This window comes from Centruroides sculpturatus, unplaced genomic scaffold (assembly GCF_000671375.1).
Source record: "Centruroides sculpturatus isolate CEXI.00-Female unplaced genomic scaffold, Cexi_2.0 scaffold294, whole genome shotgun sequence".
Lineage (NCBI taxonomy): Eukaryota > Metazoa > Arthropoda > Arachnida > Scorpiones > Buthidae > Centruroides > Centruroides sculpturatus.
The window spans coordinates 397,645-422,349 of NW_019384468.1; the positions used below are offsets into that span (position 1 = coordinate 397,645).

At 27.2% G+C, this 24,705-nt stretch overlaps 1 protein-coding gene across 1 annotated transcript in view; it reads right to left on the reverse strand.

Annotated features, from left to right (window-relative positions):
• Window positions 1–24,705, reverse strand: part of LOC111621078 (insulin-like growth factor-binding protein-related protein 1) — a 33,961-nt gene that overhangs the window by 7,515 nt on the left and 1,741 nt on the right. Inside the window, exon 2 of the mRNA XM_023363138.1 lies at window positions 3,108–3,247. Within this exon, the coding sequence (XP_023218906.1) occupies window positions 3,108–3,247 (140 nt within the window). The remainder of the gene's footprint in view (window positions 1–3,107; window positions 3,248–24,705) is intronic.

A 24,705-nucleotide genomic window follows, 5' to 3' on the forward strand; every position in this document is an offset into this window, starting at 1 on the left:
TGATATTTCGTAATGGATCCAAACTTGCAAAAAAAAGCACATCATTTTCGATGAACAAAGTACAATTAGAGATAGTACAAGAGATAAAATTTTTGGGAATTATACTGACCCCTACAATAACTTTTGAAAAGCAATATAAAAAAGTCGTTCACAAATCAAACTGTCTGATTAATAATATGATGAAACTTTGTACACATATTAAGCTTAAAAATATATTTAGTCATTTTAGACTATTTACTTCTATAATTTTTAATGCGATATCCTACGCCTCACCTATTTGGAGTCTAACCAATTATAAGAAACTTGAATCCATTCAAAATAAGTTTATTCGAAAATTGTTTACATTGGAATACAATATTGCTGGTTATGCTCTTAGAATTGAACTCAGCAGATTTAGATTGGCTCCTTTTTTTATCAAAAGATTCGTTAATTTTCTATATAAGATCAGAGACAATAATAATCTTTCAACAAAACTATTATATTTGCTGTATAAAAAAATGTGTCAAAAACCCCAAAAAAATACCTGGATTAGTCAAATGAAGAACATAATCAATGAATACGGAGTTTCTATATCTCCAATACTAGAAAATTCAGAAATTAGCGACCTTATAAGAAAACAACTTATACATAATGCATTGGAAATCTCATTAGCTCAAGATATTGAAGAAATACACAAGAGAAGAGAGCCTAAATGGTATAAAATATTGCTAAATTACCCTTTCAATAACAATTATATACTATCTAATATGTCGTTTACAGTCAAGAAGTTTTTCATTCAACTAAGATTAAATAGCAATATGATTTTAATTAATAATAGAATATATGAAATTTCCAAAAGTAATTGCCCAAGATGTCAGGAATTATTTACAAAATATCACGTTTTCTGCGAATGTAAAACAGGCTACGATCTAAGAATTAAAATGGATTTGAAACAATTAAATTTCATCACAGAAGAAAATCAAATGTATTGTTTCTTCCAGGGTGCAAATATTGCTATGATTTATAAATTATATAATTATATAAAAACCTTTTGTAATCAATCCTAAAAGGATAAATGAAATTGAATTGACCTGACATTGTATATAGTAATACTAACTGATAAACATTGGAATGTATAATCGTGACTATGATCAATGTCCATTCTATGTTATAACTCCCTGTAATAACAGGCTTTTGCCTAATATGACTAATAAATGATTATTATTATTATTATTATAGAAACAAGAGTAATTTAAAAAAGAAAAACATAATTTACTTTTTTTTGTAATTATTTTAACCGGTTAAATTGTAAAAATATTAACTCAATATGCATGTGTTTTCTGAATGTGCATCTTCAAATAAAAGATGAAAACAAAAGAAAAAAAAACGTTTAAGAATGAAGAAATAGTTTCAATACGTGATATGAAATACATTCATTTTTTTGCTTTTGGAAAAGTAGAAATGCAACTTTCAAGTTTTGAATGTTTCCTTAATATCACATATATGAAGAAATTCTTCAACTATTGTAAATAAAATTGTCAAAGACATATTTAAATTCTGTCAGAAGTTACTCAAGTAAAAATATTAAATTGGAAAATAAAAAATAGAAAATTGTATTACAGTAGAGCGTCGTTTATCCGAAGGTCGGTTATACAAAACGTCGGTTATCCGAAGGAATTTCAGTCGACAAATTTAAATTTTCGCCAGTGCTGTGGCGCTGTAATCTTTGGCCATGTCTTGGGCTACTCAAATATTTTACGTTTTTGATACTAAATTAACTTCTGAAGTACAACACGGGATAAATTAATATATTTTTTATTACATTNAAAGCCAAAGACTGGTTTATTTTTTTTTTCTTCCCCCCTTCTTTATTTATCACTTGTCTGATTTTTTTTTGTACACCCGCATGATTTGGATCCCTAACAGCGGTATGAGAATATTTATTTTAAACTGTAAAGTCAGGATACTAAAGACTATCATCCCCTTTAACAATAGAAATCCCTTATATAAAAACCGTGTAACTAACAATACAATAAACAAAATACACATTCGATATCCTTCTTTATTTCTTTCTAATTATGTTTGATTTGTATCAGTCTACTTTCTAGACTGATACTGTAACTAATATCATCAGATATAACAAGAATAATCATACTTGATGCAATCGCAGCCAATATAACGAGACACACTATACCTAACACTAGAACGACTATGGTGTATATAATATAATTAGATTAGTTATAGAGATAAACAAGATTATTTATAGTCAATTTATCTTGTTAAATCACAACTAATGCAGCTAAAATAACAAAAGTGTTACAATAAAAACAATTGTAAATTTAGTTAATGTAACTAGTTATAGGAAATAATTACATTTTCAATTGGATCTATATAGATATTTAATGCATAACCCTTGTGATGTGTACTGTAAACATATGATTTATATGAAATTTTATTATAATATCAAACTAATTGCTTTCTAAGTAAAGTACTTTTCAAGTGACAACAGTAATTATTTGATAAAATTGTGCTTTCTAAGGATAAACAGTTGAATTAGTAAGAAAAACACAGCTTAATTATACTATTTCAGCTAAAAATTTGCAAGGTAATGTTATTGTAGACTATCACTTTCAAGTTTTCAACGTATAGTCATGAATAGAATTATTCAAGAATGTTAATTTCCCACCCCCTAAAATGCGTGACCCTATATAATTTATTATAGTCAATTTAAAGTAAAGCTGAATTCCTAATGTATTTTACAGCAATTCAGCTTCTTCAATTTGTTAAAATTTTACAATATTAAATAATTTCAACGTTAAAAATCAAGTAACGAGTTGCATAACTTTCCCGTATACCCAAACACGCCTAAACAACGCACAAACATATACATTAAAGTTTGCTTCTTCTTCTTCTTCTAGTGTTTATATGGAGATAATAAAAGTTTGCTAACAATAACCTTTTTATATATACTATGTACACAATACTTTATACTATTACTTACAAGTACTAGAATATCCTAAGAACTACTTAATTGTTCTTATGGTAACATCAAGATGAAAGATATTATATTTATCGTACACAATGTACCAAAACCTCGAGTTTAAATTGAAATATTTCAAATTCTTACCAGGTAAATCATTAAATATATTTCCTGATTCCTTTTTCCATTCGATATTTGGCAGTGGCCACCCGATAGCTTCACAGTAAAGTGCTGCTTGACTTCCAATTACGATAGGAATGTCAGTAGGTAGTGTTGTGATTTTTGGAGCTAAATTAAAAAAAAATAATAATAAATAAAGTTATATCTAAGAATTTAATATATTTATTGGTTTAATATACATTTAAANTTCCTAATGTATTTTACAGCAATTCAGCTTCTTCAATTTGTTAAAATTTTACAATATTAAATAATTTCAACGTTAAAAATCAAGTAACGAGTTGCGTAACTTTCCCGGCTAAATAAGTCAAAATTGTGTGTGACGCTATCTGTTACGAAATTTTATTAAAAGCTTAATTTTAGAAGGTAAGAGATGGGTTTTATAGAGAAATTGTAAATAGTAATTATGAGTGAAATCTTCGTTAAGTCCGACGTATGATCCCCTCTATCTTCCCACCCTCTTGACCTTTAACCATCAAAATTTAATAGCGTCAATAACCCTAATACATTGACCTCCCGACAAAATTTCAGAGATATTCGACAAAAAAGATATGATTTATTAAGGTTTAAATTTGCAAGATATGTATGTATATATATATTTTAGTATTAAGATGTACAGTACAATATACAGCCTAACATAAGAAAAATCAAGCAAAGAGTTACGTAACTTTCCTGGCAAAACATTTATATTTGTATGTGGGACCATCTTTTACGAGATTTTATTTAAACTTTCTTGTGTTAGTAATTATTATAAAATGGCAAAAAGCTAAATTCTTCATTAAATCCGACATATTACTCCTCCATCTCATCACTCCTTGACCTTTAACCACTAAAATTTAATAGCATCAATGCCTCTAACACACAAAAAATTTCAGAAATTTTCTCCAAANAGAAAGTGAATATCAGTTTAAAATATAAAAGAAATTGGCCCTGCGGTACAAGGTCCTTCCTCTCTAGCAAATAATAACACGTGTAAATTGTGAGGCCCTGAACTAGATGCAGATGATGATGTGATCATCATCATCATCATCACCGTATATGCTGTAATATACAGCCTAACATAAGAAAAATCAAGCAAAGAGTTACGTAACTTTCCTGGCAAAACATTTATATTTGTGTGTGTGACCATCTTTTACGAGATTATATTTAAAAATTTCTTGTGTTAGTAATTATTATAAAATGGCAAAAAGCTAAATTCTTCATTAAATCCGACATATTACTCCTCCATCTCATCACTCCTTGACCTTTAACCACCAAAATTTAATAGCATCAATGCCTCTAACACACACAAAATTTCAGAAATTTTCTCCAAAGGGCACAAGAGTTGTTGAGCTTCAAAGTGGGTGAGTAAAAATCGTCTTCTAACATACACACAGCAACACGTTTCAAGGATTCACGAGTCCAAAACTGTAAAAATCCTTGGAGGTCCTCTTTTAACCGATGGCCACACACTCATATAGGCCTATAACACTTCTACAAAATTCAATGAGTGTGTTCCTTCAAATTATAGGCAAAAGGTACATTTTATAGATTGAATTTCTTATATTATGATCTACTTTACAGGTTTATTCTTGAATTATACATTTTGAAATGATAATATAAATTTTAAAGCAAAAAAAGTAAATTCCTTGGGATAGAAGGAAATTCCAACGCTCTTCGTCAATACGAAATTTATACACTTTTGTGTGTTATTTTCTTCAATAATAGACTATTTATAATAGATTTTCAAATATTTATACGCTTTTTGATAAGGATTTTACGTGTATTTTCGAATATATTTCAAGATCAATCGGGAATTTTTACGATATCCTACTGAATGACACCATTCTTCAAGTTGAATTATTCTATTTTTGAAATTTATCAACTATAGTACATAAAAGTGTATTGAAAGCTGATGTTATCTTCAAAGTTTGAGGTGTTCTCGTAAGATTTTATGTATAAGTAAAATAAAAATTTTCGTATGTACTGTATTTTTAATAAAAATGTTTTTTTTGTAATATGAAATTATGTACCGTAAACAATACACAAATTCTTATTTGATTAAAATAACTAAAAATTGATGACAAAACTCTATGGGGGAGAAAGTATTAAAGATTATGTTTTAATACACACAGAGAATGAGAAAGACAGTAAAAAAGTGTAAATGAGTTTGAGAGAAAGAGTAAGCGAGAGAGAGAATTCATGTGTGAGTGTGTACAAGAATCTTATACACACACACATTTGTCTTCTGTACTATCAAAAATAGTGTTTATTCTCACGTTCTTAAAGTGTGATTTTGTATTATTTCAAACAACAGATTTTTGTGTTCTTTAAATTGTGATTTTTGTATTTACAAGAATTTATTCGTTTAATTTTTATATTTTACTCTATTTGTTATATATTTTTTTTACTTGTATTTTTTAAACTACGAGTAAAAAAAGTCAAAGACAATTTTAAATTTAATTTCTTGCAGCTGCCAAAACTTTTAAAATTATTAAATTTAGAAGATGATATTGAAAATTTCAGTTAATTTTACATTTAAAAAAATTGACAATATTTCCCTTTAAAGTGCTGAAAAAATACGTATTTCGAGCAGTAAAAAAACAATGGCAAACATAATTATAACTTAATCAAAATAATTAGATTTATAAATTATAATAAAAATTCTTAATGCTGTTTTCGTGTATGATAAATATGCATGCTCTCCAGCATCAAAATTCAATTGTATACTTTTTATTTAAAGTATACAAGTTAATTTTCTATAATTTCTTTCCTTAATGAGATACGTAAATTATTCATGACGGTTCTCCATTATTTATTTTATTTTTACTTTAGTTTTTCTTTTAATTTTGTTTCTTAGGTAAACACTTTGTTAAATTGAATGCAATTAAATTCTACTAGTTTTACCTCAATATAACGTTATTTAACGTATAAAACTTTTGTAAATAGGTAAATTAGCTATTAGATTAAATTGCTTCAGTGTAAATTAAAATTATCCCAAAGTTGTTTATTGCTAGAAAGCCAAAGACTGGTTTATTTTTTTTTCTTCCACCCTTCTTTATTTTTGCCGAAAGTAATGAAAATTAATACTTCTTTTCTTAACTGTAATGCAATTAAACTCATCCCGTACATTCAATAATTGTAGAGAGCTTTAATTACATTACCCTTTTTTAATGGGGGTATTCTTTCATTATAATTAATGCCATGCAATAACATAACATTGTAATGATTGTTATATAAAAGTAATAATTGTTTGTGTTTTCTTTGTATTAGAAAGTGAATATCAGTTTAAAATATAAAAGAAATTGGCCCTGCGGTACAAGGTCCTTCCTCTCTAGCAAATAATAACACGTGTAAATTGTGAGGCCCTGAACTAGATGCAGATGATGATGTGATCATCATCATCATCATCACCGTATATGCTGTAAAAATAAGTTAAATGATCATCATTAATATTAAATAATTAACATAAATAAGCATTATTCGTGATTAAAAACACATTAATTGCTATGATATTATTATAAAATTTAACAATGAAGTTAACTCTTGCAATGTATTTAAAAAAAGCTGCAACTTTGCTTCAATAGAATAGTTTATTCAAAGAATTTCCTAACAAATCAAAAACTTTCTTTTCTATTGAATTTTAAAAATAGAAAAATCGTCATGAAAAGGAAAGAAATATATAAAAAAAAAAAAAATTCGATTAAATTCTTAAATAAAATCGTAAATTTTCAGTAATTTCATTACACAAAATCCGTTTAAAGTATGCTGAGAAATTTTATAAATGTTACACTTAATCACCTTAAAAATATACCATAATTAACTTACAAATTAGTATTAACTATGATTTAAATAATCATAATATTCTACTACAAAACCAATTTATATGGCATTCTATTCTTAATGTTACTTAAAACATAAGTAAATTAATAAATACCGTACTAATCTTTCAGTTTCTTTGATTAATAATTTAAAATACAGTAACTGTTACGCTTCTAGACTTATGTATACATTTAATTACAATTATTTTAAATTAAAACACTTAAATTAAGTCAGTAAACATTGTAAATATATGTAATTAATAGATTGGATATTTTTTTTTTTATTTCCAGAAAAGAATTTTTGTATATAAAACTTATTAAAAGTCCTTATGTAACTTTGAAAACACGTCAAATAGCCCGGAGAAAGAAACAGTGATAACTTACAAAGTTTATTTTAGAAAGTTGATGTGAAGTTGTCAACATCTTGTTGCTAGGCATGTGAAATTCTCACTTGTTTAAATATTTACAGTGTAAAAATTACGTGAAACACAAGTAAATAATTGTGTGACATACATTTTAATTTTACGCATTGAAAATTGCACGAAGTCGTGTTAATTTACGTAACAATTTAGTATTATTTTATGCAATTTTTAACATTACGTGTCATGTGTATGTAACATAGGGGAACGGTAAAAAAAAAATCACCCCCAAGACTTTTATACTTTTGGACTCCTGACCTTGAAACTTCGAGAAATGAAGGGGTTGTTTTAAAGCTTAATAACTCCTGTACCTTTTGTCAAAAATTTCCGAAATTTTGCAGGGAGGTTTATGTGTTAGGATGATTAATGATGTTAAATTTTGGTGGTTAACGGTCAAGATGTTGGAGAGATATACGGGGTCGTTTGTCACATCTCCAGCGGGTTCGGACTTAATAACGATTTTACTCGTTATTAGCATTTACAATTTTTTAAATAGAACTCCTCCCTAACTTTACAATTAAGCTTCTTTTTTCGTCTACTTTATAATACAGTCGACCCCCCTATAACACTGTTGATTTTTCCGTTTTATATGAATTCCATGTTGTACGAGTCACTTAGATTTTACAAATACGCGTGCCGGGCTGTGAACGGTTCACGTATTTGTAAAATCCAAGTGACTCGTACAACATGGAATTCATATAAAACGGAAAAATCAACAGTGTTANACGTTTCTAGTTTTAGCCCCTAATTCTAATACTGGATTTTCTTTAAATTAAACAATTTTAATTATTAACTTTTTAAAGTAAATGTTAAAATTTTTATATAAGTTTTTTTAAATAATTTTTAGACGGTTTTTTTGTTCTTCCTTCTTAAATTTTTAATTGTTATTAGCATCTCTTAATGTATAATGCACAAATGTAATTTAAAAAAATTAAGATATAATTACGTTATTATTTTTTTAAATTATAATTTAATATTTTAATTATACATTAAGTAATATTTAAAAAAAAAAAAAAAAATAAGTATAAATTTTCAAATTTTTAGTATATAATTTTGAAATTAAAATATCAAAATTTAACTTAATTATTTTAATTAATTACAAGTTTTTCTTTAAAATTAAACTTATATATAATTATAATTAATAATACAATTTCTCTATAAAACTTTTAAGATAGAGGCATCAAGTGTCCTATAAAGCTGTTTGATAGGTAACAAGGTACAGTAACAATAGTTTTACGTGATACTATAATAGTTTAAGTGCTATAAATATAATTATATTGTTACCTTGTAATTGCTCCTGTTACAATTATTATTATAACTCACGTATTTTTTATGACGACATTATTTTATACAGATTTAAACAGTAAAATCGTCATTAAGACCGATCCCACTCGAGATACGATAATTGACTTCCCTCTATTTCTTCATCCTCTCGACCTTTAACCACCAAAATTTAATAGCATCAATACCACTTATATACAAACTCCTCCACAAAATTTCCGACAAAGGAACAGGAGTTATTAAGCTTCAATTGAGTGAATAAAATTGTGCCCTCCACACCCATACATACAGAAAAAAGCCCCAAACATTTTTGCATTTTTCAAAGGTAAAATGTCCAAAAATATAGAGATTTTGAGGGTTCATTTTTTAGGTCCATATCCGTACTTTTCCTCTGTTATAAATAATAGCAAGAAAGTAAAAATTGCATTCGTAATTAGACAGGAAGTGTTTAATACTGATGTTCTCCCCTATTTTATTCATTTGATAATTAAATATTGTTGATATATGAATATTCTGAAATTACACATTAATAAATACTATTAAATTTATTATTTTAATAGCATTTTATAATGAATTAAATGATAAGAAAAGAGGTGAGAACATCAGAATTTAAGACTTTCTGCCTTAACTCTAGGTGCAGTTTTCTACTGAAAAAAATATATATATATAATTATAAATTAATTTTTTAATGTTACAATATTAAAAAGAAATTCAACTTTCAACTTTTAGCTTCACCAAACATCTGTTAAATCTCATATTTTTGTAATTATGATTTCATATATACAACACACTACACAGATATTTTACAAAGGTCAAGGAGAGGTAACGATGTTATCCAAACTTTCACAATTTTATCTTATTATTTTGATATAAAAAAATATATATTTATACAATATTTTTAAAAAATATAACATTATATATTAAATTTAATAATTAAAATCTACTTAAATTTGGTATATTAATATGTATAAAGCCAGTTTAATAGTCCATACCCCATTAACTTTAATCGTGTTTTGTAAGCAATCATAATCAATTAATTAATTATTTAAGATTAATTTCAAATAATTGAGTTGTTAGTTAATCTGGTATTTTAACTGGTAATCATTTTCTTTTTTCTATTTAATTATATATATATATATATTTTTTGTACTTTGTAACGAAGAAGAAGAAGGACATTCGTGTGATAAAAGTGATACAGATGTGTAATTACACTTGTCAATTTTTTTCTTTTCTTGGTTATTCAACGAGATATCACAGATGACAGCTGAGACAGGAATTGTGAAATTTACTTAAAAATTCTTAAAGTATATTGCATATAAAAATACATTAAAAAGCTTAAACTATAGTCGACCCCCCTCTATAACACTGTTGATTTTTCTGTTTTATATGAATTCCATGTTATACGAGTCACTTAGATTTTACAAATAAGTGTGCCGGGCTGTGAACAGCTCATATACTGTATTTGTAAAATCTAAGTGACTCGTATAACATGGAATTCATATAAAACGGAAAAATCAACAGTGTTATAGGGAGGTCGACTGTTATAGGTGAATTTAAAGAGAAAGATGAAGGGGGAGAAGGGAAAGATGGAAGAGAAGAGAATTAGTAAAGTTATTTAATGCATAAATATAGTTAATTCCTTACCCTTTTTTTCATTCGTTATTAAATAATAACACGGTAAAAATTCAATATTACCAGCAGAACTTGAGTTAAATTAGTTTGAGTTATTTTATAAATTATATAAACTACGAATATTGCAGATTTTAATAGTATTTTTAAACACTAACCGCAGTTTTAATGCCTTATTATGACGTGTCAATTACTGGCCCACTCTTAATACAAACTCTGTGTTAATCAATCATCAAAAATCAACAGAGTTTGGATTAGGAGTGAAAGAATTTGCTCACTATTTCAATTATAACAATGATTATACGTGGATGTTAACCAAAATTAGAACTATTTTAAGCGCCTTTGAGGCCCCAGGCCCGAATTTATTTACAGGCATTACAGAAGAGATATGTTAGAACGAGCAGTTGGGGCATTAATGCAAGTCTTGGCCAAAATATTTTGCTATTTCTAACGTATTTAGTAACAATATTTGTAGTAATGTTTGCAATTATCGTAATATTTATGTTAGGAAATGAAACAATTTACTCAGCACACTTAAGTGTTATAATTCACAATGCTAATTAGATTAATGAATATACATGGGTATTATTAGCAATGTATATTCATTACTCTAATTAGCATTACTGTAGTCTTCAACACGTCCATGGAAAGATTAATGGGAATTTTTTCCAAGGCCCAATATAATTAATGTTATTTTACTTCAGTAATAAAATGTGTAAGACTGGCTGAGGAGCGCCGTACATTGGGGCTGTGGGGCTCGTTCCCTCTCTTTTTATCTAGATTGCCCTTTTCCTAATCCCCAGGGTGCCCCAAACCACAGGAAATTCGTGAATTCTAGCCTATTCTGCAAGTATAAAAGAAACTAATAAACGATATTTGTCCATTAACCGATGCATGTTGATCAAAACCCCCTTCCTTGTTTTCAAAGCCAAGTTAGACCCGAATACAACCGGCGCCACCTTGTGAGAACGCTGATCCGACGTTGAATCATAGCGTTTGAATCTCCTATTGTAATGTACTATGCTCCCTTTTTTATAGCTCGTTCCCCCCTTTTTCATAGTCTGCGAACCTATCAGTGGCCGAGTGGATAAAACACTAGTCGAGGATTCGTGTCTGGCCAACGGGCTTGCCATGTGCAATTTTCCAGATTTTCTTCACCTCAGTAACACCTAAATAGGGGATAGTTTCCCCTAGAAAGTCCTCCCAGGTAGCAGATCGCCCACATCAGGTTATCGTATAACACATAAAACAAACTGAAGGATTGCTATTTATTAATAAAGGCACATTCTACGAATTTCATTTGTACGAACACAAGACAAAAAATGGTTTTCGAATTTAATCTCCAAAAATAATCAACACTTAAGCTGAAAATAACAATTTGCCAATTTACCAAACTCCTTATTTTCATGTCCATTGTTTTTATTATGAAACCTTTCATAAAGTAAATTATATTTATCGAATTTCTCTATTCAAACTCGATACCTTTATGTAATTCTTCTGTACATATGTGGTTCGTTAAATATAAATTCTCTACCTATTACCCCATCTATGCTACATATTATATTTATTTCATAACATATACGTATTGCTCCTCATCATGCTTGTATTTGAATACCATTTCATTCCCATTCTGTTTATTGTATCTATCATTAGGAACGTGTATTGGCCAAGTAACTTCAATCAAAATATCCAGAAGTAATAAAGTCAGACATTATTGACAGAAACATATTCTACGATAATGGAAACACTTTATCGATTCTTAGCCTCTTTGGGGAGTTAGTAAATTGATTCATCGATTATCGTGGCCATTATATCATCAACATTTCTAATGTACATTGGCTTAGTGAATGACAAATTAAATTACACATTCCATTAATTTGTACAACCCCTTTAACCTTATTGTATTTAGGATACTGAATGTTGTATGTGGTGCTTTAAAACTGACCTCTAGTTTATCTTCGTATGAAAGATAATTGGATAATTAATCGGAAATTAGAATTGCATTGTTGCTACTTGTACGTAAGATTACGCGTGTTCTATTATGTAAAGTTCTATCTATTGTTTCGATATGTCTTCAGTATAACAAATCCATAATACATTCGGATATTTACAGTATAATTCTTAATATACATAGGATTAAAGTAGATATACAGTTGTGAATGCGAGAAATTTCCATCTGTTATCATCTCGTATTCCTTAGTTCTGATTTAATTTATATGTAAAACTGTACGTTTTACTTCCATAATAACAACTGTACATTTACCTTTTCACCCGTCTGTATAAATGCAAATGATATTATAAGTATTATTGATAATTATAGTATCAGTTATATTCTGATATTAGTTATATTTACCGCACTTTTATTAAAGAATATTCAATTAAGTATAAAATATAAGTTAAATTCTATATTATTTTATATTATGTTTGGATAAATATTATATATTACATTATATNCTTTTATAAATACATGCCTTGTATCGAGTTCCTTCAATAGAGGGATGTAAAAAAGGTAATTTATAAATGAATAAAGTTATAAAAATCTATAAGAAAACTGTTTTATCTTAAGGTAAAAATGTTTAAAATTCAGAAATAGGAGAGACTTAATGGATATTTAAGAGCATCTTTGTGTTATAAATGGAAGAAAAAGTATTTTGTTTACACAACCATAAAGCTAAGTAAAATGCTGTAGAAACCTTAAAACTACTTTAAAATTATAACAAAAAGAAAATTGTAATATTGTAAGTATAGTTACAAAATTATTTAAGGGGTCGTTTACAGTTTAAGAGGATGAGGAGGGTCACAAATATTAAAATCATTGTGTGTAATGGGGTGGTAGAGAGGTATTGTTTACGTGGACGTTTCTAGTTTTAGCCCCTAATTCTAATACTGGATTTTCTTTAAATTAAACAATTTTAATTATTAACTTTTTAAAGTAAATGTTAAAATTTTTATATAAGTTTTTTTAAATAATTTTTAGACGGTTTTTTTGTTCTTCCGGAAAGTTAAGCAACTCGTTGCTGGATTTTTAATTAATATTTTATATTTGAATTAATTATTTTTATTTTAAGTAATAATTATGTTGTAATTAATTAATTAAGGTTAATTTGATTGTTTCTAAGCATAAAGTGTTATGGTTATGTTATGTAATAGCTATTTTGATTTTCATTACCGTAATGTTAATGATTTATAAACTGATGTTAGGTTAAAAAATATAAACAATTTTGTTTCGTGTGAAACATAACTTTTCAAATTTTGCATAGAAACAAAACAGTGACGTCACAACGAAACAACAACACTTCCACGTGACGTATTCAGCGACATTAATACTTACTTACAAAATGCCAAATAATTATCACTTTATGATTAAAAGTTATTTAAATTTTATTGAAAATTATTCAAATTTCCTTAAAGAATATCAATATGAATAATTTAAATATTCCATTTTCAAATAAAATCATAAAGTTCTGAATTATTCCTAATATTACTTATTGGAGAAGGTAACAAAATTTTAATTAACACTGTACAGTAAAGATTACGATATTGCTGCTTTCAGTCTCAATGAATTCGAATATATAAAATGTTCAGACACACAGACGAATAACGTTTAAGTAGAAAAACCACGCGCTTTATAATAGGGTTTAGGCTTATATAACTTAATACACTCGAAAAGTACATTAATTCAAACAAGCTAAGATGTATTATTGAATGTGATGTATTTATTAATCTGTATGTCTGTCTGTAAATAATTCTATTATTCTATAAAATAAAATAGATGATGATGTGATCATCATCATCATCATCACCGTATATGCTGTAAAAATAAGTTAAATAATCATCATTAATATTAAATAATTAACATAAATAAGCATTATTCGTGATTAAAAACACATTAATTGCTATGATATTATTATAAAATTTAACAATGAAGTTAACTCTTGCAATGTATTTAAAAAAAGCTGCAACTTTGCTTCAATAGAATAGTTTATTCAAAGAATTTCCTAACAAATCAAAAACTTTCTTTTCTATTGAATTTTAAAAATAGAAAAATCGTCATGAAAAGGAAAGAAATATATATAAAAAAAAAAAAAAAAAATTCGATTAAATTCTTAAATAAAATCGTAAATTTTCAGTAATTTCATTACACAAAATCCGTTTAAAGTATGCTGAGAAATTTTATAAATGTTACACTTAATCACCTTAAAAATATACCATAATTAACTTACAAATTAGTATTAACTATGATTTAAANTATAAAATGTTCAGACACACAGACGAATAACGTTTAAGTAGAAAAACCACGCGCTTCATAATAGGGTTTAGGCTTATATAACTTAATACACTCGAAAAGTACATTAATTCAAACAAGCTAAGATGTATTATTGAATGTGATGTATTTATTAATCTGTATGTCTGTCTGTAAATAATTCTATTATTCTATAAAATAAAATAACAAAGTTAAAAAAATATGCTTTTATATTAAGTAATTTATCATTATTTAGTAAATTATAACAGTTATAACACGAAGAATTATAGAAGAATTACTGTATATATATATATATTATAAAAAAGAAAAGGAAGAGGGAAAAAATGATGAGTTACGTTAACAACGATAAAAAAGATAAAATTACAACTTACAACTACGTAAATTACTGTTCATTATAAAGTACTTTTTATTCTTTTAATATCAAGTAATGTGATATCTTCGAAATTCATCGAATTACCTGTATTTCTAAGTTACTCTCAATCTGATATAAGTTAAGTAGATATTGCCTTTTTTTTTAATGTAGTAATTACTATTAAGAAAATAAAAAAAGTATATATATATAAATTGGTAACATGAAACATCATAAAATTTTTCTTTCCCTGATTATTTTCCTACGCTTGATTAAACTTAGGTCATTTGAGTTATTAACTTAATACTGTGAAGAAATTCGAATAATTGTTTGGTATCAACATTAATTAAATTAAGAATGGAATATGATGATGATATATTCTCGAAAAATAAGGTAAAAAAATAAAATAAAGTTTAGTTTTAGAGGAAGTAAATGGAAAAAAAAAAACTACTACGATCTGAAGGAATGCAGGGGGGAAAAATGATTGACAACGGTAAGAGTATACGTGATTGTGATTGAAAACAATTTTCTGTGACCAGGATTGAGAATTGAAGGTGACCAGGAGACGAATTCTGTGATCAGAAAGTAAAAATAAAGATGAGAAGGAGCAGAATTCTATGATCAGGAATGAGAAACGAAGGTAAACAGGAGTATAATTCTGTGATCAGAAAGTAAAAATGAAGGTAAATACCAGCATAATTCTGTGATCAGAAAGTAAAAATGAAGATGAAAAAAAGCAGAGTTCTGCGATAGGAAAGTAGAAACTACATTGAATAGAGAAAAATGCCTATGGTCAAGTAATAAAAATGATCACAACCGAAACCAGTAAAATAATCAATAAAAACACCCATAATTAGAAATAAAAACTCTTCGTAATCAGAATAGAAGCAAAAAATAATATAAAATGAACGCTAACACTTCAAATTATGGAAAAATCAAGATGGAATTGCATTGATTATTAAATATACAAATAAACTAAAAAAGTGAAAATGTTTTTCTTTTGTTATTAAATTATTCCTTTAAAATTCGGAAGAAAATATCAAGTAAAATTATATTCTAATCTTTTGAAACTTTACTTCATACGATGGAGTAAATTCCACTTTTAAATCTAATTGATTCTTGAATAAAATGTCGTTAAGCAAGCCGTCTAAAGCGGAGTTAACGTCCCTTCATTGGGCCCACTGTCATCCGTTTGTCTGTCTGTCCTTTCTTAAACTCTAGAAAATTGTTAGATATATGAAAGTCGAGACCAGATATGAAAAGATTAAAGACAAAAAATCAGATTAACTGTATAAGAATTTCCGATACAAATTGAAAGTCAGATTATTTTAATTCAAAAGTTTTCCCTTGAAAGAAGTTAGATGACTTGCATGACGCTGTTGCTAACGGAAAAGCATGATGTACAGGGGCAAGACACTACTAAGTTGAGGTGGCGAGAATATATTTTAAGTTAAATAAGTTAAAAATATAATTAAAAATTGCAGCCCGGTATTGTGACAATGTCACAATAAATAATTGCTCGTTTATATTTAGCATTATTCTAAAAAAAAACTTTCAGAAGAGACTTAGGAATACTTTAGAAAAATGCTTCAAGCATCCGGTCCAGACCGGAACTTCGTATAAAATCATTAGAGGCTATGGCGCCCAGGCTTTCCATATCTGGTCTCTAACTCTGTTCTGGAGATTAACGAATAAAGGACGAACAGACTTCACGACTGTTGGAAAGTATACGGGCGCACGTACTGAGGCACTTGGCACACGTGTTGCCAATACACTGAGGCACTTGGGACACGTGTTGCCCTTTTCCTAATCTCTAAAGAGTCCCGATTATATCCTATTATACACAATGATTTACTATTCGTGACCCTCCTCATCCTCTTAAACTGTACACATTAAGTTAGACCCCTTAAATAATTTTCTAACTATATTTATAATATTACAAACTTTTTGCTATAATTTTAAAGTTTTTACAGCATTTAACTTAGCTTTATCACTGTGTAAACAAAGTACGGTAACAAAATTTTAATTAACACTGTACAGTAAAGATTACGATATTGCTGCTTTCAGTCTCAATGAATTCGAATATATAAAATGTTCAGACACACAGACNGGATGCCTCCCTGGAGGACTTTAGACCCCTATTTAGATGTTAATAACGTGAAGAATACCCGGAGAGGTGCGAACCCACGACCAGCGGTCAGTGCTTTTATCCATTCGTCCATTAAATAATTGAATAATTAAATAGTACATATAAAACAGTAAGAAAATGCATACCAATAATATACTTCATTTAAGTAATAACACAAGTAAACCGGACTCGCAAGGTATTTTTCCCGTTTAGACAGGTTTTATAGTATATATTGTAAAAAAATTATAATAAATTATCGACGAAATCAACAAGAAAACGTCATAAAACAGAAATATTTAGTTACATTTACCACACTTTCTGTAATTTATAACCTGATATACTAGAAATTTATCACACAAAGAAAGTTTATATCCTCCATTTGTAGACAGGGGAGGATGGAAATAAAAAAAAATTGCTACAGTTAAATTGTTAGAAACTTTTTCAATAGCGAGAAAGGTGAATAAATTTTCGACAAGAACATTATTAAATGTGAAAAAAAAACTAAAGTAAAAATGGTGGAGAGGCATTCAAAATGAAGTTATATACGATTTGTTTTATTTTACATCAATAAATTATGCATTTTTATGTGTCAAAAAGTGTTAGAAAAAGGGGAGAAAAATTTATATTTTCACTTTTCAGGAAAGAAAAATTGATTTCTTTATAGAACATTAAAAAAAAAAAAAAACTTCGCAATTCCATAAATTTTACAGATGCTGATTTCCCATTGAAATCTATGATAGTGAACAAGAGGAAAAAAAAAATATGTAGGGTAAAATGAATATGAAATGAGTTTTCTTGTCATTTATTTTAAGTTTCTAAAGAAAAGAACGTTAATAAACTATCTAGAAGTATATAAAAAAAGGTAATTTAAGATACTTTCCTCTGATTTTTTTACTTATAAAGTCAATATATTTTCTTTACTTTAGTCAGTAAAAGGTAAACATAAAACATATAAAGGTAAAGAGTAAGTTACAGAGCAACAAATTACTATTTTCTTTAAAAAATAACAGAAAATACTTCATAGAAAAAAAAATACTTCAAATTAGTTTTCTGAAAACTTTCTTTTTAGTACATGACTTAAAAAATAATTTTTTTTATATATTTGTTATACTTCAAACTGTAAAACCTGTGTAAAAGGGATTCGTACGGTGTACATTTTGAGCAGGCTTTACTATAGAAGACAAGGGTAAAAAAAATACTCTCGATTTTTCATATACATTAATGGGCCTAAAACTACTACTTAACCGTGGCGTTAAAATATATCACGGTTAACTGAGTTTCGGGCCATCCTGTATATTTAATAACTGTAAAGGTGATGTATAGATTTGTGTATGCTCATTTATAAAAGATACGTATTTCACAGGCCCTAAAATTACTGCATATATTACAATTCGTATCATTAATTAACTTAGTGCTCACGTGTCAAGAGGACGCGATCTCAGGAGGGTCATAAAGATTAGAAACTCTTAGTAAGGGATAAATCAATAGACGAACCCTGAATGTATAATACATATTAACAAATTACACAAGACTCTTCATATAGTAAATAATTTAGCTTAATCCTTCGAGAGTTCACTATAACGAGTACTCATTGTTTAGGCCTGTATATTGTATAAGATGTATAGGTCTATACAAAGGGTTCTCGATATGGTGAACATGTATAATATAAAGGCTACAATTAACACAAAAAATAATTGTAATAAATATTTAAAAAAATCCTTAAATTATCAAGAAAAGAGAAGAAAAATTTGAAAGATGTAAAGTTAATGAAGTTCGTAAACGTATCTAAACGTCTTTAACAGTAAATTTATAGCAATTTTACATCACTTTTAACATCTAAATTTGTTTTATTAGCTATTAAAGTTTGTGAAACTCGTATAATGCCTTATAATATTTGTTTACTATTCATTTATCGAAGTTTCCCTTCAGTGTAAAAGGCTATTTTACTGTAGCAACGACATAAAAATACACATTATAAACTAATTAAATAACATATATAAATATTTATCTTACCAGTAATGTGTAGAATAGGATCATAATAAAGTTAGTTTTTACTACATTTATACACGAGTTACTTTATAATACAATAAATTTTGACTCATATATACATTTATAAGTACCTTAAAGTCAGCTCTTTCTATTAGGAACCAACTAAATTACCTTAAAAGATAATTTAGGTAGCTCCTAATACAGAGAACTCTCAAATACTACGTTCAAATACTTTATGCATTCGTTTACATAGAAAGAATTGTAAAATCAACCAAACTGTTCAATATATCGGGTTAGTCGCTATATTGTTTTTGTATGAATATATATTACTATAAACTACTTTAAACTATAAATACTTATTATCATATAACTTTAGTAACGTGCCAAATTGGAAACGGAATTATTATTTTATCAGCATCAAGTGTCCTATAAAGCTGTTTGATAGGTAACAAGGTACAGTAACAATAGTTTTACGTGATACTATAATAGTTTAAGTGCTATAAATATAATTACATTGTTACCTTGTAATTGCTCCTGTTACAATTATTATTATAACTCACGTATTTTTTATGACGACATTATTTTATACAGATTTAAACAGTAAAATCGTCATTAAGACCGATCCCACTCGAGATACGATAATTGACTTCCCTCTATTTCTTCATCCTCTCGACCTTTAACCACCAAAATTTAATAGCATCAATACCACTTATATACAAACTCCTCCACAAAATTTCCGACAAAGGAACAGGAGTTATTAAGCTTCAATTGAGTGAATAAAATTGTGCCCTCCACACCCATACATACAGAAAAAAGCCCCAAACATTTTTGCATTTTTCAAAGGTAAAATGTCCAAAAATATAGAGATTTTGAGGGTTCATTTTTTAGGTCCATATCCGTACTTTTCCTCTGTTATAAATAATAGCAAGAAAGTAAAAATTGCATTCGTAATTAGACAGGAAGTGTTTAATACTGATGTTCTCCCCTATTTTATTCATTTGATAATTAAATATTGTTGATATATGAATATTCTGAAATTACACATTAATAAATACTATTAAATTTATTATTTTAATAGCATTTTATAATGAATTAAATGATAAGAAAAGAGGTGAGAACATCAGAATTTAAGACTTTCTGCCTTAACNCGTGCCAAATTGGAAACGGAATTAGATTTTTATCAGCATCTTCTTTACGCTTTACTTAATATATATTGTATTGACTAAAACATATTTTATTATTTATAAAATTCATATATATTCTTACTTTGACAATTTTACTCTTGAATTTTACGAAATAAATAAATAAAACTTGACATTTGTAATCAACATTTTTATACATGCACACACATAAAAAAAAAGAAATAACACAGTACTTGGTATTTTTAGATTTTATAGAATTTGACAACCAAATTTAACAAAATTTGCATTTATCATAAAATTTATTATTACTTTTTTCTCCTTTTACTATACTTTCTTTTTACATATGTAAATTATTTTGTTGTAGAGGAAGGGAGATAGAAGGAGAGTTAAACCTCTCTTCCTCCTCCTCCTCCTCCTCCTCCTCCTCTCTCTCTCTCTACAACAGAAGATAAAGAAATGACAAATAATTTTACTATTTTTTTTTTTTGAAAAAAAGAAAATTTAAATTTTAAAAACTTTCCTCTTCATTNTTTTTAAAAAAAAGCATATGTTTAGTATCAGCTGGTTGTGATTTAATTGACTTATATTTAAAAAATGATAACCTTAAATTAATCTTGGCGTACTTTTAATCAGTGTTGTAGCATTAAAAGTTATATACATGAGAAAATTTGTGTGCAAATTTTAGTTTATACCTCATTACTGAAGAAATAAATTAGCTTAACAAGTGAAGGTATATAAAAATACTCCTCTAATAATTACAAAAATTTAAAGTCAAATAAAATAACAGTATTAAATAGTGTTATAGTTACATATATAGTAAAGGAAATAATAGTAAATAGTGATGTAAGGAAATAAATAGTAGTAAATAGAAATATTTTTTTTATATTTTTAAAAGAATTTGATATTATAAAGAGGAATTTCTTATATAACTTTATGCAGAATTATAAACAAAATGTCCCATAAGTCTGGAATAGTAGGAGTTAGTGATCTTTGTTTATTCTTTCACAAGTAAAGCATGACACTAAATAAGGAGGAAGAAATTTAGTTATTTTGGTAGTGGGGATCCCAGACTTCCCACACAATAGCCAGACCATTGTGTGGGAAGTCTAGATGCAGTCTACTTTAGACACTTCTTGCTGACTGTGGGTCTCACCATCAGAATAACTTAAAGCATTTTTATAATGTTATATATGTAAAAATGTATTATAAATTTGCATTTTTAGTTGTAAAATGTAAAAAAAAAATAATATAATAAATTGGGATCAAGTATGACATAAAAAAATGTCTTTTAAAATGAGAAAAATACTTTGTAACCTGTAAAATGTGATTACTGTATTTATTAATTTAATATTAAAGTGTTAAATTCAAAAATGGCATCAATACTCATATAATAAAAAAAATATTTCCAAAGCTTTTGGATTTAACTCCTGAAGCTCCAATCAGACTGAAGCATGTTATCATTTGGTGTGGTGTAAAAGATTTAAATGTGTTTTCAAAATTTAAAAATTATGGGATTAATAAAGCTGTACAAGATTACCAGATAATGGATTAAATTTTCTCAACATCTCATCATGTAATTCCCATTATTTTAGTTGGTAAGAAGTAAAAGTTTAAAGAAAGATTTCAATTTAGGAAAGAAGGTTTTTGTGTCAAGTCAATTTACTAACTTAGGAAAAAAAACAAGGAAGACATCTTTGTAATCCATGAAGGTAATCAGATGTCACTTAAGGGTGTAAGCAATGAAGAAAAGTGGAGAAGTTTGAGTGAAGCCATTTTTATCAATTGTCAAATCGAAGTTACCATTCTTTGCTTTAGTACAACACATAATGTTAAGTTATTTATGATAATAGATAATAGTTTGCCAGAAGAATGCACATTTACTGCTAAATAATAAAGAAAAATTGTTGTATTTATTAATTAAAAAAAAAAAAACAGAAACTTTTATATCTTATACTCTCTCTTTAAACTTTAAAAATCATCTACATCATTAATGAAATAATTATATTTATCTCTCATCTTCATCATATACAATTAGCTGAATCTCTTCAGGAATTTGGCCATTTTGTTCCTATAATAAAATAATCTTTGCTCATAAATAAGCTGTAAAATAACACATACAGAACAGTAATGTATGACTAAGAGCAATAGCTATAAAACATTAAAATGGTTATAAAATAGCAATTACTAGAGCTGTTAGAAAGCAACAGATGTGCTATATGTTTTATTCTTATGCTGCTTAACAATAAAATCTACAATAAATTATTTTTATGCTTTAAAAAGCAAACAGGAGCCGCAGCTACTGCTATTTTATTGCACCAGTATTGAGGAATCTGTAAACTTATAGAACAAACGTTATAATGCATTAAAGTTATAGAATATTATAGATATAGAGCGTTAGAATGTTATAGAACAACAGTAGGAGAAGGAAATTAATGTTATAAAGTAACAAGATAATGATAACAAGATATTACAGTAATGCAGAACAATTTATAACAGCAAAAACTGAAGAAAGTATTAGCTGAGAAGCGGTAAAAATTAAATCAAATATGAAACTAGACTCATATTTGGGTGTTATTAACCTGAATAAAAACCGGATAACGTGCTGGCCACGTTGGTGAGGAGCGAACCCACGACCAACTGTAACCGGTAGGCACCTGATCTCATCACTTTATGACTTCCTAGGCTTATATTTAGCGATAGAGCAATTTTGTACAGATTTATACCTTCAACTAGAATATCTCTCTTAAAATTTTAATTAAAAGTTTAATTAATTAAATTATTAATTATACTACAATGATGCTATTTGGCAAACATTTTTTTTTGGAAACATCTTAAAAGAAGATTTACCAAAGCTTGATGAAAATATAATGTTTCGAATGACTTTTTTCCTATTTAAAAAAATATACTCCACACGATTTCGATCAATTTAGCAATATAAATTTTCACTACACTAATTTGACACGTGTGCCATTTGATAAGTTTAATCATTGAAAAAGTCATCCAACATATCGATTTTAAAATAAAATCCACCAAATCCGCTTTAATAAATAAATAAATAAACAAATAAACATCTGTCTGTCTACCCGAAGCTTTATCATTTATTAAAATATTCACAATAGAATTCGAAAAACAAGGAAAAAAATACTAAAAAAAGTTCATAGAATATATGATTTTCATTAAGAAATTTATCATATATAAAATTTTTTTATACGTTTTTAAAAATTTATATATTATTTTCTTTTAAATATTAAAATACTTCAGTCTGCATTTTATGAGTGTTTTATTAATAAAAAAATTCTTATATATTTAATAATAAATAATAAAACAAACATAAATATTAAATAATAAAAATAAATCTTTATGAAGAAGTTGCATCTTGACTTTTAAAACATTCATCTGTTAGATTGCAATGGAATAAATGAACTATAACACTACTTTCGGCAATGCTACCCTCGACAGTTGGCAAATTTAATTTTCTAAAAATTCGAAAAATATCATTAGGAATAATAACAGTAATAATAAAGTACGAAATCAATTTGAATTTTATTAGATAAGAAAGGAAGAGAATGCCTCTTATTTTCTTTTCCTGTGTGTGTGTGTGTGTGTGTTTTTTTATTTTTTTTATTTTATTCGTTCGCTTCTACTCTAAAATTTCAATCTTCTAAAAAATAACATTCGAATGAGGAGGAAAAAAAATGGAGATTTCTTTTAGTTCGGTTTTTGTTTACGAATTTAGAAATGAAATTCAAGAGAAGAATATATACTATACTGTACATATAGATATTATTTTATGAATGTGAGTGAGTGAGCGAGTTTTGCGTGAGTGTGAGCTTGTGAGCGAGTTTTGCGTGAGTGTGAGCTTGTGAGCGAGTTCACACGTGTGTGTATGTGTGTGTGAATGTGTACAAATGCTTTTTCTTTTCTCAGAAGAAATTGAAAGATGTGACGAGAACTATTAAAAATGTAAAAAAAAAAAGTAGGATCAGGAGGAAAATGAAGAGAAAAAGAAAAATATTTTGTTTTTCTGTTTTGTTTGCGAATTTATAAATAAAATTCATTTTCAGAAGATTAAATAGGAGCATAAACATTGTTTTGTACAAGTATATGTATTTGTGTAGATTATTTTGGAGAAGAAAGAAAACAAAGAAAATGATGACACTAAATATAAAAATGAGAGAGATATAATAAATAATATATATATATATANTATATATATGAAAAATATACGTCATAAAGTAACATATAAAATAAAAAATCTCATCCGAATAGTTTCTGTTTACATCTGGGATCTTGTTCAACTCTTAACTTTTATTCTGTTTACATCAAAGCTAGGTCAAATATCTTAATAAATGAGAATCGATAGAAACGTATTTATTTTTTTTTCTCCTTTTTTCCCTTGCTATTTTTCCCAGATTCTGATTCAGCTAAGTAGGTATCTTATCTTTATATCCAAACACATACACACACATATATATAAGAGAAAGCATTAAGGGAGAAGGGTTGAAAAATCTAAATGTTAGAGTTAGAGTCACTATAGAACTAAAAGAACTAAAATACATTACATAAAG